This window comes from Cololabis saira, chromosome 2 (genome assembly GCF_033807715.1).
Source record: "Cololabis saira isolate AMF1-May2022 chromosome 2, fColSai1.1, whole genome shotgun sequence".
Lineage (NCBI taxonomy): Eukaryota > Metazoa > Chordata > Actinopteri > Beloniformes > Belonidae > Cololabis > Cololabis saira.
Window position 1 is genome coordinate 22698733 of NC_084588.1, and position 15712 is coordinate 22714444.

Consider the following 15712-nt stretch of genomic DNA (forward strand, 5'->3'; position numbering starts at 1 on the left):
AGACCACTTTGTATTGTTATTCATAAATTACATCATTTACCAAAGACAAAGACTATCAAAATAATAGATAGCAATCTTCTTTATGGGAAGCCTTTAAATAATTGAATGTGTTATTAGTAGCATTAAAGACAGAAAATGCTATTTTGCTAATCAATAGAATTTTTTGTGATTTATCATTTAAAAAAATAAAAATATAATAATATAATATAAATATCTTATTATCCTCTTAGTTCTTACTGAAAGCACATTGATCTACTGTAACCTTGTTTTTTCTATTCAGTAAGTCACTGTCTGAAGTTTTGCCATAAGTTTCTTTTTTTAAATACCAGAAAAGACTTGAATCTAAGAGCATCTTCTCAAGGTTACCTAAATAGAGAGCATCTGTATGTCGCTGTGTATCTGCACATTCTTTTTTTTTTTTTACTAAATTAAGCCTCTGGAAGCTAGTATAGGACTGTCTCTTTTTTTGTTGCTTTGATTTATTTATTTTTCAGTACAATCTGTGACATGCAAATCACACCCTAATTTTGGCATCCCTCTGGGTGACACTTCATTTGTAGATTTAATGTGACTGTTGTTGTTTTACCAATCCCATTAGCTCATTGTTGCACTGACGGTTGTGGTTTAAACCAGTTTAAACCATCTACCATGCACAAGTTCATATTTCTGCTTGAGAATGCAGTAGTATGCAAATGCCATGAAGCCTATCTCACTTTGGACAAATGTCAGGGGTACACCTTGGAAAGGTTGCCAATCCATCACAGGACCACATGTAAACAGACTGCCACACATGCTCTCACTTACTCCTGTAAGTAAATTAGAAACACCAAATAGCTTGGCATATAAGTTTTGGGACAGTAGGAAAAAGTCACACTACCAGGAGAAAACCCAAGTAGGCACAGGGAGAACATGAAAACTCCACACAATACCACTGTGGAGAATCCAACCATGAACCTTCTTGCTGCTTGCTGTGAGGCAACATTGCAAAAGACAAATCATAACATGAATATTAAGGATTCCCTTATTGATACATCTTTACACTAACTGGTATTTATGATATTATTCCTTGTAATAGTGTTGCTATGTGTGGCTTCTTCACATTGAGATACAACTCAAGTTACAAATTTCTATCAGCCTTTAGAAAAACAAACAAAAAAACCCCAACAAGAACAACAAAAACAACCCCAAAAACATATAATAGATACAATAGATTATAGGAGGTTGCTAAGATAAGTTGTAGATTTATTGGACACTTTACTGTCACATTTCTCGCCAAGCCCTTTTCAAACTGAAAAAATAGCAAGAATTTACGCTTTACATGAAATCTATATTTAAAAAAATGTTAAGAAAATAAAGGGGCAGTTATTTTTGTTTGGAGTCCGTGGATTCTGAAATACATATGAAAAAAAGAAATGTATATAAAACAGAACTTCCTATCTTTGACCCGCCATGCTCAAGGGACAAAATTATTGCTACTGCAAACCCACGTCGCCCAGTTTTCCAAGTAAATGCATATTTTTTCTAAGAAACTGGAAACCAAGAATACCTATTTTTACTCTTAGTGTATTGAAAGAAGTTATGTCCTACTTGCCAGTCGCACTCGCTTGTGTTTAGACTAGGGTTGCCAACTCCCTGTAAAATAAATAAGGGACACCTCATCAGCAGGGCCGGCACCCCCGATTCCCTTCACCCTTCCTGGCGTGGTGAATTTTTTTAGCCCCTTTTTTTGTGAGTGAAACGATTTTTTTTTATTATTTGACTCGAACATGAATTGAATTAGATCCATATTTTTGAATGCCATGAACACATGGAAAACAAATTATTATCCAGCAATTCACTTCAATACAATATAACAAAATGAACTGAATAAAATAAGTATCTTTCTTAAACAGAAACCTGTCCTGCTTAACTTAAAATTGTATAAATTAATATAAAACAATAGAAAGAAAGCAGAACATCCATTCTGTAATAGTGCACATTTTTAGTGCAGTAACAAAGTTCAAACAGAAAGTCTGTAGAAAACTTGTAAACATATTTGTGCCTCAAAGGGCATGACTGTACAGTTGTAGTAAAACAGAAAAAAAACAACTTATGAACTCAACAGCTCAATGCCATTTTCCATTGGAATTTTATGACTATTTTTAGACTCTCGCAGTAATACGGGACAAAGTGCGTCCCTTTCCAGCTCAATACGGGACGCGTACTTTAGTTTATAAATACGGGACGATTCCGTTTTTCAAGGGCCGGTTAAGCAACCCTAGTTTAGACGCGTGTTTGACCGGATAAAGGCTGATTTATGGTTCCGCGTTACACCAACGCAGGGCCTACGGCGTAGGGTACGCGACGACGCGCACCGTACCGCCGCGTACCCCTCGCCGTAGTCGCTGCGTCGATTTAACGCGGAACCATAAATCCGGCTTAAGGTTGAACGTAAACAACTGCCGCGTTCCATTTGTCCTCGGAAGTGGGAATTTCCCAGTTCCCAGTCGGATTTTTCAACTGGAACGCCCCAAGAAGTGGGATTTCCCACTGGGAAAGTGGGAGAGTCTTCACCACCCCCGAGTTCACATTCCAAGATGGCTGCCCCGGTTGTAAACAGTAGAGAGCTCTTCGTAGCACTTCTTTCTAGTTTTGGTCACACTAGATCAGTTATATACAAGTATTGTTCAGCATATATATGCTGCTATAGTGTACATCACATTTTTCATGTGGTATATGCGAACTACAAACTTGTTTTCCGACTTTGTAACTGGAACGCTGATAACTCGTCTGTGACGTCATTCCCAGATCCGAGTTCCGACTTCCGAGGTAAATGGAACGCAGCTTCTCGTTCTCGTTCGCGTTGTTCGCCTTTTTGTCGCTTTTCTGCTCCCGTAGCTCGGAGTCTCGCGCGCGGAGCAACGGCCGCTGTTTCCTGGTGGGGGTTAGTTCGTGTCGGTCTGTTTTTAAACTCCTGTGTTTGCACATCCTGCCGATAAAGTCCTAGTATATTTACATTCTGCTGGGAGAAGCGAGCTCCATGGCGCTGAACTACCAGACGTCCACTCTGTCTCTAACTCTACCTATTTCGTGCCAGATATGCCTCGGGAAGGTAAATAACTCACCGCCGTGACCAATGCCCGCCAGCTTTATACAATATAACATAAGTGCGGGATGAAATGATGCTTTAGCCAGTTAAATGTTTGATTATTGATGACCAAACATCGCGGTGTGTCCCTGCAGGTCAGGCAGCCGGTGATCTGCGCCAACCACCACGTGTTCTGTTCGTGCTGCATGGAGATGTGGTTGAAGCAGGCGAGCCAGTGTCCCACCTGCAGGGTCCCCATCACGGCCGAGCAGCCCTGCAGGGAGATCCTCGGTGAGTACTGAGCAGCACACACACTGGGAGGGAGGGAGGGTCACCTGCACCTGACGGCCGAGTCTCCATGACACCCAGTTGGATAAAAACAATTGAGGATGCGCTGGAACACCAGAAGGAACTTATACTCTTATATGAGTATACTCTATCACCCTCTATATCAGTACCACTCAAGCTGACCAAACTTAGTTTTAGTTTCGTTTATTTATTTAGCAATATAAGACAAATATGAACAAAAAATGAAAAACAATGAAATAACATGCAAGGAAAGGAAGAAGCCAGGTGACTTATATAGAATCCTTTCCATATATGAATAAAAAACAAAACAAAGCTACACAAGGGAGAGTAAAAAAACAAAAAAAAAAACACAAGAAAATGTAACTCAGATCAAATAATGAACATTACAAAGATGAAACAATAAGAAAGTTCTTTAAATGTTTTTTGAATATTGGCAAGGATGGTGATGATTTAAGAGATTTATTGAGTGAATTCCACAAGTGGGGCCTCTGTAAGTGATGAAAGATTGATGTTTACATGTTCTACAAAACGGTAAATTAAAATCATCTTTGTGCCTTGTGGCATAAGAATGAATGAATTAATTTGCTTATAATCTTTGAAAATATCCGTGTCTGTAGATGATATTCTGGTATGATAAGCCTTCCTGAGTGGCAGCTGGATCATAGTTATCAGCTCATGAAGTTCAGAAAATTACATTTTAGATGCTGGTGCATATCCTGGTTTAGACTCATGTACAGGATATCTGTCAATGTTTCACAATATTGTCTTTGGTATCATTTTAAGCATTCATTCAAGCTAAGATGTGAATCTTTCTGACCAACATAGAGGTCACTGCAGCTCTTTAAACTATCAACAACACACATTTATTACACAATTTTCGCCTAAATTATATACTATCTTTTAGCCCTGTGTCATCTAGGAACAACAGAGATACAAAAACTGGAATACTCACAGGACCATAAGGATTCAGGGAATGTATCACATCTTAGCTTGAATGAATGCTTCAAAGGTCCCCTTTAAAATGATACCCAAGACAATATTGTGAAACATTGACAGATATCCTGTACATGAGTCTAAATATTCACCAGCATCTAAAATGTAATTTTCTGAAGGGGGTGGGTAACTTCATGAGCTGATAACTATGATCCAGCTGCCACTCAGGAAGGTTATCATACCAAAATATCATCTACAGACATGGATCTTTTTAAAAATTATAAGCAAGTTTGGTCACCTTGAGTGGTGCTGACAAGTGAAATTTTCTACAAAACAGTCTGATCCCATGCAAGGCACGTTTATTTATATAGCACAATTCAACACAAGGTAATTCAAAAGTGCTTTACATCATCCTTAAAAGCGGCAAGACATAATTAGACGATTAGATTAGAGATGAATTTATTTAATCCCACCCCCTTTCTACAACTAAACATAAATTATATGTCTATTTATTTTTTATACTATACACTTATTTGTATAAATATGCAATTTTTACAAAAATAACCTGTTTAATACAAGATGTAAGCTCTATCATAAATATAATATAACTATGATATAAATATAATACGTATATCTAAGTATATAAAGTATAAAGTGTGTGTGTATATATATATATATATATATATATATATATATATATATATATATATATATATATATATATATATATATATATATATATATATATATATATATGTATATACAATGTTAGGCAGCAATTGTTATTTTAATGCATTCTATTGCTTTATTGTGGTTCATTTTAGATTTGTGATAACTGAGACTAGTCATGCATGTTGTTAAATAGCTCATACTTGACTTATTGAAGCCAGACTTTGACCTGTAATCAGAAGTCTTCAAATCCAGATATTTTACATACTCTAAAAAATTTCACACGTACAGAGCTTTAAAGATGTGTTTTTTCAGGGCTTGATCAGCAAAATTACCACCTGATTTGATTTTTAAATTTTTTTTCCCCCACACAGTTTTGCAACAGTATAGATATTTGGAGTAACTGTTCTTTAAATACTTTTCTTAGCACATCATAGATCCCACTTAAAAGCCAACTGACTTGATACATGAATTTTGATATGTTTTTTTTTGTAATTCTTTTCCTACGTTTGTGTATTTGTTTACAGGAGGGACAAACGAGGGTGATCACAGTGATAGTCCTTCTACGAGGAAATGTCTCAGGAAAACCAGAGGAGAACTTCTTTTGCGGGAATATGAGGTATCAGATCGTCTTGCTGTGTGTTTCATTCATTTATCATGTTCTTCTCATGTCGTTGCACCAATAACAAGCAGGTTGAAGTTTTTTAATCAGGCATGTCAACATATTTAATTAAGTAGTGTTACAGGACAACCACATTGTAGTAATAAGGCCAAAAACGTCTGGAAACTAGATTTTGATTACTTTACATTGACCGGCTATGTCACATCCGGCGCTTCCAGAGACGTGGAAATTTGCAAAAAGTGTTTCCATTACACTTTTGCTTATTCGATATTCAGGAGTTTTTCGAATTAGTACCGTTTCCATTACAGGATTTTTCTTTTTCGATATTTGGTTTTGGGCAAATCCAGGGGTAATGGAAACTCGCCTATACATATGGACCAATTAGACTCATGAGACATGGATGTTTTTTTGGCTGTGTAAATTTGGTAGCCGGAGCATCCAGGGAAAACCCACGTGGGCACAGATACAGCATAAATACTTCACAAACAAACAGAGGAAGGCCCAAATGAGAATTGAAACACAAAGTTCTGAGGTGACTACCAAACCCCACTACTCCAGTGCCGGTGGTTCTTTTTTAATTATTCATACAGAGCAAACAAATGTGGCTCAGTGTCATATCATTATGTTAGTATTAAGACGCTGATATTGTAAAATCAGCTCAATAGCACATCATTGGTAGGAGCAGTGTGTTACTCACCACTGCCTCTCATTGAATGCATTCACACCAGTTCACCTCTGAGGCAACCTCATTTCCACATTAAAGTACCAATCAACTTCAACATCTCATTTTGCCTCCAAGCAACAAAAGCACGAGTCCTGCCTTAAACATCCAGAGTGAAAATGAACTATAAGGCAAGAAGAGATGATTCTGTGCCGCTAAGCCATTAAGTAGTGGGGCATCCCTGATTGTGGCAAGTTCTTTGGAAAACATCCATCTGCTCATTTCAGGTTACATCATGGTGTGTAACTGCATTTATATAAACTTTCAGTTCTGTGATTAAAAAGTTATGAGGATGATTTTTTTTCTTTCTTCCTAAATCCTGTTTTCAGTCTCACAAAATTTCCCTATGACAGGAAGAGATTGATGTCCTCATGAGAGAAAATGAGGACCTGAAAACAAAAAATCAGAGCCTGGAGGCACAACTGAAGACTGCTCTTCATCCCTGCAGCATTAATACAATGCAACCAGATGACAAGATAGTTTCGTCGTTTGTTGTGGAGGAATGGAGGAACAAGCTGCAAGCTGCCACTGGTGTTTGTGACAAAATAAAGCAGGACGTGGATAAGCTGAGAGAGGTACACAGCCCGCTCTTTTAAACATTTTGCATGACGTCATTGCTGAACTACATTGATTCCTTTTTATATGTGTGTATGTATAGTAGGGCTGGGCGATTTTGGACAAAAATAAAAACCCGATTTTCGATTTCGATTTCGATTTTTTTGGTAAAACTACAAAAGACAATGGAATAAATTGTTTAAAATATTTTATCTTTATTTTTAAAGAAAAATAGCAAACAAATTTCCCTATTGGGAATGAAGTGCAATTGAAAGATACTGTAAATCCTCCTTGAGTTTAGTAAAGTGACAACATTTACAATTTTCTTGACCAAACAAAGATGACTAGACAAGCTCTGTCTGTAATGCAGCCAGCTGCAAAAAAGGAAAATCGATTTTCCGATTTTCCTTTTTTAACATCGATTTTGATTAATAAATCCGATTTAGATTTAAAATCGATTAATCGCACAGCCCTAATGTATAGATAGAGATCTCACTCTCTCGATAGATAGATAGATGTGTATGTTGGTTCCAATAGTCGATGACTTATCGACTATCAGAATAGTCGTTAGTTGCAGGCCTATTGTCATTTGGCAGATGCTTTTATCCAAAAGGACTTACATCTGAGAAAACAAGACAAGCAGAAATCACATAAGAAGGTTTAGCATGGATCAGTGCTGGTCAGACTGCTGGGTCCAGTTGGACACAGGTGCTGACATGCTAGTGCTAGAATTTCTTTTTTTTTTGTTCCCTTCCCACCCAACATAACGGTTCCTTTCATTCAGCAAAACTAGGTCTTAAATTCACCATCATAATATCATCTTGTCATAAGTGGATGCAGCTTTCTCAGTGCTGAGTCATGCAAAGAGCTGGACAAATCTTCTAACTCATCCCGATGAGCAGAGAAGTTAACTAGGTTAAGACCGGGAAACCCGAGGCAACGTGCTCCTTAAAGGTCAGCTGGCTGTCTAACATGACACCAAGATTCCTAGCAAAAAATGTGGGCATAAGTGTGGTGTAATCCAGCTGCAGGCTTATCTGAGGAGGTAAGGAGTGACTGGCTGGACAGACAATAAGCTCAGTCTTGGACATATTTAGGAGAAGGTGGCAGTTTTTCATCCATGCAGAGATATCAGAAAGACATGCTGATATTTGCATTGAGACGGCCGTGTTGTCAGGTGGGAAGGAAAGGAAGAGCTGGGTGTCATCAGCATAGCAACGGTAGGAGAAGCCACAAGAGCTGATGTTTTCACCTAGTGAGATGGTATACAGTGAAAAGAGAAAAGGGCCAAGCACTGGTATATTTATATGTATGTCTGTGTCTATGTATGTGACTGTTTATTTTTTATTTCTAACTTTTTATTTAGGAGTAAAATCTTTATGGGACTTTTAAAAAATATATATCTATCCACTTAATGGATTTCCATATAAAAACACCAGTGATAGTAACCAAAGGAACACTCTGCATTATTTAATTGGTTTGATTTTAGATTTTTTTTTTGTTTTCTTTAAATATAAATTGCTTCATCCTTGGAGTCATTGAATCATTTTCATTGGGTTTCTTGTGTTTCTTTTGTGCTTTTTAGGCAAATAAGACCTTGAGATCTCAAAATGTTGACCTTGTACAAGAGAATATGAGACTGAAAGCAGAGGTGGCAAGTAGATCGCCTCAGAAGTAAGTATCTGTTTGCTGAAAAAAAAAAAAAATCCTCCTGTCGGAAGAATGTATTATTTAGCAGAGTAGTATATATCCACTAAGCAGTGCACCGTGCAGGGGTGAAAGGATGTTCAGAACACAATGTCTAATACATATATGAGTGTGGGAATGTGTGATGTCATCTAAGGTTGTCTTTGCTTAGTCCTCTTTATGAATGGTGGTGGGGATTGAAATGTTTTAAATACAATGAAAAGATGAGTATGAAAAGACATTGGCGTGTATTTTCAGTTAATGGTAACCATGCAGGAAAAAACATACCCTGGTTAAACATAACGCCCTGAAACATAAATATGTCAAGAGACATACAATAATGAAATAGCAATGCAGAAAATGGCTAAATCAAATCGACCTTCCTTCCTTACCGAGGAGAAACTGATTCATGAAGTTCAAAGGCCACATGGAATTGTTGGTAAAGAAATGGCATAAAATTGAATGATAGTGTTGTCTGTCACCAAAACCTTTGTCAGTATTGCAGTTAAAATGGAGAAATGTGTGTTATTGAGTTCCATGCCAATTTAAAGTGTGGCTTTAAGGTTAGGTTGTGTCCCCAAACATTTTCGGTTAGTAGCCGCAGATCTCCTTGTTAAAAAAAATAATTTTGTCGATCTCTGCTGTTGACACAGAGTCTTGCAGACAATTGACAAATTCAGCCGTTAGTTTTTCTTTATATGTGTGTTTATCTCAATGTATTGTTTCCAAATGTATTATCTGGCCTTGCATGCAATACTTTAGAAAAATTACCAACAGTATGTTTCAAAGATGCAAAGATTGGTGAGAAATTGTCATGAAGTTATGTGTCATTTGAATTTTCTCTCATGATTTCAAGACAAAATAATCTCTCCCCAGGTTTGGGCGATACACAGTGGCAGCATTGGAAGCTAAATGTCAGCAGTACGAGCGTGATGTGGACCACTTGAAAAGGGCTCTGGAACGCAGTGACCAGTACATTGATGACTTAGAGTCACGAATCAGAAAGCCGGAGAAGAGACACGTTGGACTGCAGGAAGGATGTGGAAGCAGCAAGGCTGTGGCAGAAACTCTCTCGCAACAACAGAAAATAAGCATGATGATGAGAAGCTTGAGCGATGATGAAAGAAGGTCAATCTACAGCAATCCAGAGACAGAGTGTCCAACATTTTTGAGAAATCACAGTTTGGCGGCCATGCCATCTACAGATCACAAAGAGCCTGATACGAATCTAATTGGAGAACAGAAAAAAGAGGATTCAGAAATCAGCTCACCTGACTTCTTGCCCAGTACCCCATCCACTGCTTTCCAGTCTCTGACACTAAGGAGTCCCGGCATCCGTGAGAAGAAAGTTGCATTTAAACCAGTGTCTTATCTGAGAAAACTTGATTTTGAGGAACCCAGTAGTCCTGGAAAGACTAACCCCACCATGGAGAACAAATTCTGCAGCCTTGAAAAATTTCCCAACAGCTTACAAACAGATGACATGGACTCTTCAAAGTCTGTCGTCTGGGGTTGTTGGCAGAGATCAAACTCTAATGACTCACCGTGTCCAAGTAAAGAGAGGTCGGTTAAGGGATCCACATCCACCGATCTTGTAAGTGGCCAGTCTGATAGTTTTCAGATGTCTAGTGAGGCTTCCATGGATGCAGCTTATCTGGACAAAATTTCTGAATTAGACTCCATGATGCTCGATGGAGAAAGTTCCAGTAGCAGGGGATCGCAGCTCTCTGCATCCTCTCCTCTTATAGAGTTGGACAACACCCTCGTTCCAGAAAACCCAACCTGCCCTGATGTCTTGTCAAGCCCTGGTAGTAAAGCTGTGGTCCAAGGCGGGCAAAAGAACCAGCATCAATGTGACAACAAAGAAGAAACCTTGAATGTCAAAGAGGCTCCAAACAGCTCTTCAGGGGAAGGCTTTGCTGCTCAAGTGTTGGGTAGTAATGATAGTATCCAGGACTCTGGGTGTGCAGACCATGGATGGTCCTCTCAAACTGAAGAACTGTCTTTTGATTTGTTGTTTGATGATGAGGTTAAGGCTGGTCCCTCCAGCTCCCTCAGCCCAGTAAGCCAACAATGTGACCATGAGCATGTAAGCCCTTCCTCTTCCTTCTCCGGTTCCAGTGCTGGTAAGCCTGAGAACACGACAAGAGACAAACAAGCACTGAGCAGTAATCAGCCTGTAAAGAGAAAGTCTCACAGTCCCTTTAATACAAGCAGTCCAACCAAATATTCAAAGCTCGTGTGAAGATTTCTAAAATCAGATCTCTGTGTTTTCAATGTGGTTATGACAAGTTGTACAACTGCATATTGCTAGAAACCGTATATCCATATTTTGCTTCAGAAGATATGTATGATTATCTTGCAAGGATGTAATTTACCGTCTTGTTGTTTTTCTGCTGTGACGTATGAATTCATGTAAACTAGGATGGGTAGCCAGGTAGCTATTTTTGAAATGAACTTGTTGGATTCAGTAGCAGTAATCTTGAAGGCTAGCATTTATAGACTAGAAAATGTCTGTAGTGAAAATAAAAACAAACTTTTAACTGTAGTGCATCATGTGTGGTATGAAGACATTTTTCAAATAAGTTTCATTTTCTGTTTGTCTTTTTCAGATACTCACCAAATGTGATGTTCATGGTCATCTTTTTTTATGATAGGCAATACTCACAGATGTTTAAGACTGTCATGAAAAGCTGATATATACATTAAAAGTTCGGAAATAAAGTAATGCAATAAAAAAAAGATTATTTAAAAAGAAACTTTCATTACCATGGGATCAGTCTTAAGGATCACAGCCTAGTATTGTGTGGTCAATTTTGCACTAGTGGTTTCAGTAGGATTGTGGATGAACTTTTTTATTGAATGTGCAGGAATGTTCACATGATCTATTTTTACTGCTTTTTCCACACGAATTGCGATATATTAAAACAGCCACAGTGGGTAATTGGTTGCCATTAAACTTGGAAACAGGAGCATGTTCATGTCGACAAAAGCATGTACCCTGTAATGACACACATTAGAGACCTCCCACAGAAGCGGAAAGCGCCTTATTTATTATGCAAATGTAATGATATTGTGTACATTTCACATACCTCTAATTGCTGCATGAAATTTTAATTGGGTAATTGTTTTGAATTAATGAAGTGTTAATTCATTGGGATCAATTAATTTAGGTAAAGGCTGTGTAGAAGGTTACGCTGGTGTAATAAATCAATTAGTTTAGCACTCATCCAGTGAGGATGGGTTATAATAAAGCATGACTCATTATGTCCAATGGTTAATGTGAGAGGGGGCAATAAGCCAAGAATAGAGGCTCCTCACAAACTGACTTCACATTTGAATACATTGTTGAGTATTACATCGAAAGTCAAATACATATATAAATATAATAGTTTTCTTTCTCTCTTCTGCATCTGATTTCCATTCATATTAAATATAAGTCTCACGTTTTTGGTTGCATAGGAGAAAAGACTGCTGTATTTAGATGAATACAGCCCAGCTAAAAATAGCTGCTTCAAAAAAAAAAAAAACTGCATTAAGTCAATGGCCTCTTAAGTAAAGAATAAGGCCTAAAAGGCTGTGTGACCGGTGGCTGCATGGAGAGGAGCGAGCCTCTTAAAAACGCAGGCATCTTTACTCTCCAGATGTTATTGCCTGCCCTGTGAGTAGTTTTTATCTGTCAGGCACAGCCAGCTCACTGTTCTGGCAGTTTATGTCTCGCGAGATCAGCCGAACACGGGCTTGACGAGATGTGAGGCGCTCAGGTGTAAGAGCCTCCTCTCATCCCCGGCAGTGGGGAAACAGTAGACAGATAAGTGCGTCTGAGAGACTGCAGGCATCTCTGTGATCTCCGGGCTCAAGGCTGCACTCGGCGCACAACACTGCATCATTACCGGATAGGCGAAGGAAGGAGCTCTGCGCGTCTATATGACTATTTTCCAGCTCTCGTAGCCGCTTTCTCCCCCACTTTTCCCCCTTTTTTCCCCGCGTGCACTTTAATTGGAGAAACTCGCCAAGATGATGTCCATGAACAGCAAACAGCCGCACTTCGCCATGCATCCCTCCTTACCCGAACCGAAGTACACCACCCTGCATTCCAGCTCGGAAGCTATCAGGAGAGCCTGTCTACAAACTCCACAGGTAAATGATTCCCAAAAAAACTTTCCCTTTTTTTTTTTTTTTTTTTTTATTATTTTTATTGCCTAGTCCGCTTGTAGCGGAGAGCGCCGTCTGCGCGTAATAACGAGGGGCGCTCCAAGGCACATCCAGTCAAGATGCGCTCTCTTAATGTTTTTTTCATGCAGCAATCACTCGGCATGTCTGTGATCTTTTTTTTTTTTAAAGCATGCTCACGCAAAAGCCTGTCTTTGCTGTTTTGGTATTAATTTCCATCACACGCCGCCTCTGAAGGAACCAAAACTCCCTGCTGACAGATACATTTACGCATGGTTTAGTTTTCTTTCTTTCTTCTCTATATGTGTCGGTCCTCTGACTCTCATTTCGTGCTCATTTTCGTGCTCGTTTTTCCCTCTCTCCCCCCTCATCTTTTCATTGAAATCTTTGCAGCTGCAGAGTAACATCTTCGCCAGCCTGGATGAGACGCTGCTGGCCCGGGCGGAGGCTCTGGCCGCCGTGGACATCGCCGTGTCCCAGGGCAAGACGCACCCGTTCAAGCCGGACGCCACCTACCACACCATGAGCACGGTGCCGTGCTCGTCAGGGTCCACGGTCCCGCTGGCCCACCACCACCACCACCACCATCACCACCACCACCAGAACCAGCTGGAGCAGGACATCATGGAGCACATCGGCTCATCGCCGGGACTCTCCCTCATGTCCAGCGCGCACGACGGGACGGGCGGCGGCGGCGGTGGAGGTGGAGGTGGAGGTGGAGGTGGAGGAGGGGGATTGATCCACACCTCCACCCCCCACTCCCACCCGCACATGCACGGCCTCAGCCACCTCTCCCACCAGGCCATGAGCATGAACTCGTCCCTCAGCCACCACCACGGGCTCCTACAGGGCCACCACGGTGGGGGGCAGGCCGGCCCGGGGCTGCCCAACCCCGGCCTCTCCTCCATCACTGACTCGGACACGGACCCCAGGGAGCTGGAGGCTTTTGCGGAGAGATTCAAGCAGAGGAGGATCAAACTCGGGGTGACCCAGGCGGACGTGGGCGGCGCCCTGGCCAACCTCAAGATCCCCGGCGTGGGCTCGCTCAGCCAAAGTACAATCTGTCGATTTGAGTCACTAACTCTGTCCCACAACAACATGATCGCGCTCAAGCCCATCCTGCAGGCCTGGCTGGAGGAGGCCGAGGGCGCGCAGAGGGAGAAGATGAGCAAACCGGACATTTTCAACGGGGGGGAAAAGAAGCGCAAGAGGACGTCGATAGCGGCCCCGGAGAAGCGCTCTCTGGAGGCGTACTTCGCCGTGCAGCCGCGGCCCTCCTCCGAGAAAATTGCGGCTATCGCGGAAAAGTTGGACCTGAAAAAAAACGTGGTGCGAGTGTGGTTTTGTAACCAAAGACAGAAGCAGAAGAGGTTGAAATTTTCAGCGGCTCACTGATGGGCGAATAAAAAAACAAATTGTGGGACTGAATTTGGGGGACCAAGGGACACTAATAAGACACCGTTTTCAGTCTTTTCTCCAGCGATTTTACCCGCTGGTGATGCGCAACTGGACTTTAGATACCGATTTTATGAGGCTTCATATATATCTTGTTTATTTTCACGTTATCGGTGAATGTGAAGTATGCAAATAACAGATTACACAAATTTCGCTCAGTTGTTACGAGAGAAAAGTTTAGTGACATCGACATTGCCTTTAAAACACGTGGAAAGAGGTAAATTGCTTGTTACAATAGAAAGTTATTTTCTCCTTATAGGCCTATTATTTGAAATATAGCCATCTACCAATTACCTCATTAATTGTTCAGCTGTGGTTTTTGGTTTGATTTCTGTCGTTGTTGATATAGAATAATTCATGAATCTGTTTATTTATCCATGTGTTAATTTATTCTTTTCTGGAGGCTGCTATGGACTAACATTTAGTTGCAAACATTTATGGCTAAAGAAAAAAAAATAGTCCTGCATGAAATCCTAATTCACGTGAAGTAATTAAGCCTCTAGAGTCTGTCATACAGATATATATTTATTTTGAATTTGCACAAAAGACCCTTTAGGTTTACTGGTCGGCTGTGTTGAAATGGTTTGTATATACAGACGTCATCACTTGTAAGAGGTGAGCTCCTGTGCTTCGGGAATAAAAACAAGGGGTCTGTCAATACTGTTGGCGTCACAGAGAAAAGTTTAAAACAGTTTAGAGTACGAGAGTCTCGTGTGATTCGTCAAAAGAGAGACAACAATTTTTAAAAAAGGAGAAAAAAGTAAAAAACACGAAATTTTCTTTCACGTGTTTCAGTTTGCAGTGCAAACACTCTATGCATTGGGGAAAACATCACTGCGTACAGTAGTGCTGTCTACTGATAGACCTTATTTTGTGGATGGTGTAAGTCACTGTTAAATGCCTGTTTTCACATTAAGATCACCTCGTTGTTTGTCGTGTTGTTATGGAATCGTTGTGTAAGTAATATTTTACTTTGTGCACAAGTATGTTTACAAAACTGCGGCGACATGTGCATCATGGATAAAATGTCCCACTGTCTCCTTCCCTCTCACAACTGCTCCACTCTCCTCTGTTGTCCTCTTACTTTCATTGGTACTCTTCATTCTGTAAGCCAAATTCAACAGGGAGGTGTGTTCCAGCAATCTTCTAATAAATTAAAGAAAGAAAACTTTGTTTTCATGGTTGTGATGGACATACACTGAAAAATAAATGTTTAAAAGTGAAAAATGGTAGAATAGTTTAACACATCACTATGGCCACGACTTAATATAAACTGAGTTTCTTTCAAATCTTAATGCTCTATAATATTTTCTTCTTCTTGTGCACTTTGAAATCGAAGGAATAATTCCAAATATAAGATTTATTGGCTGCCCTATACTACTACAGCTAATAATAATAAAAGTTAATAATAATAATACTAGTAATAATTAATAATAATCATAACAACGATAATAATAATCAGAAATATCATGATAATGGACTTTTACTTTAATTTAAAGTTGGAATGTATTTACTTTAATGG

At 39.8% G+C, this 15712-nt stretch overlaps 2 protein-coding genes across 3 annotated transcripts; both read left to right on the forward strand.

Annotated features, from left to right (window-relative positions):
- The first annotated feature begins 2892 nt into the window (after nucleotides 1-2892).
- obi1 (ORC ubiquitin ligase 1) lies at nucleotides 2893-11300 on the forward strand. Of its 2 annotated transcripts, XM_061741248.1 has the most exons (6): nucleotides 2893-3091; nucleotides 3223-3358; nucleotides 5506-5597; nucleotides 6675-6896; nucleotides 8462-8550; nucleotides 9439-11300. In XM_061741248.1, the coding sequence occupies exons 1-6, from the start codon at nucleotides 3020-3022 to the stop codon at nucleotides 10805-10807; spliced, it is 1980 nt and encodes a 659-aa protein (XP_061597232.1). In that variant the 5' UTR covers nucleotides 2893-3019; the 3' UTR covers nucleotides 10808-11300. The 2 variants fall into 2 exon arrangements, with proteins under 2 accessions (XP_061597232.1, XP_061597240.1); XM_061741256.1 differs by lacking the exons at nucleotides 2893-3091; nucleotides 3223-3358 and having other exon boundaries at nucleotides 5568-5597; nucleotides 6651-6896.
- A 956-nt stretch (nucleotides 11301-12256) lies between these two features.
- On the forward strand, nucleotides 12257-15298 carry pou4f1 (POU class 4 homeobox 1). Its single transcript, XM_061709796.1, has 2 exons — nucleotides 12257-12702; nucleotides 13129-15298. The coding sequence occupies exons 1-2, from the start codon at nucleotides 12580-12582 to the stop codon at nucleotides 14128-14130; spliced, it is 1125 nt and encodes a 374-aa protein (XP_061565780.1). The 5' UTR covers nucleotides 12257-12579; the 3' UTR covers nucleotides 14131-15298.
- Nucleotides 15299-15712: the final 414 nt, after the last annotated feature.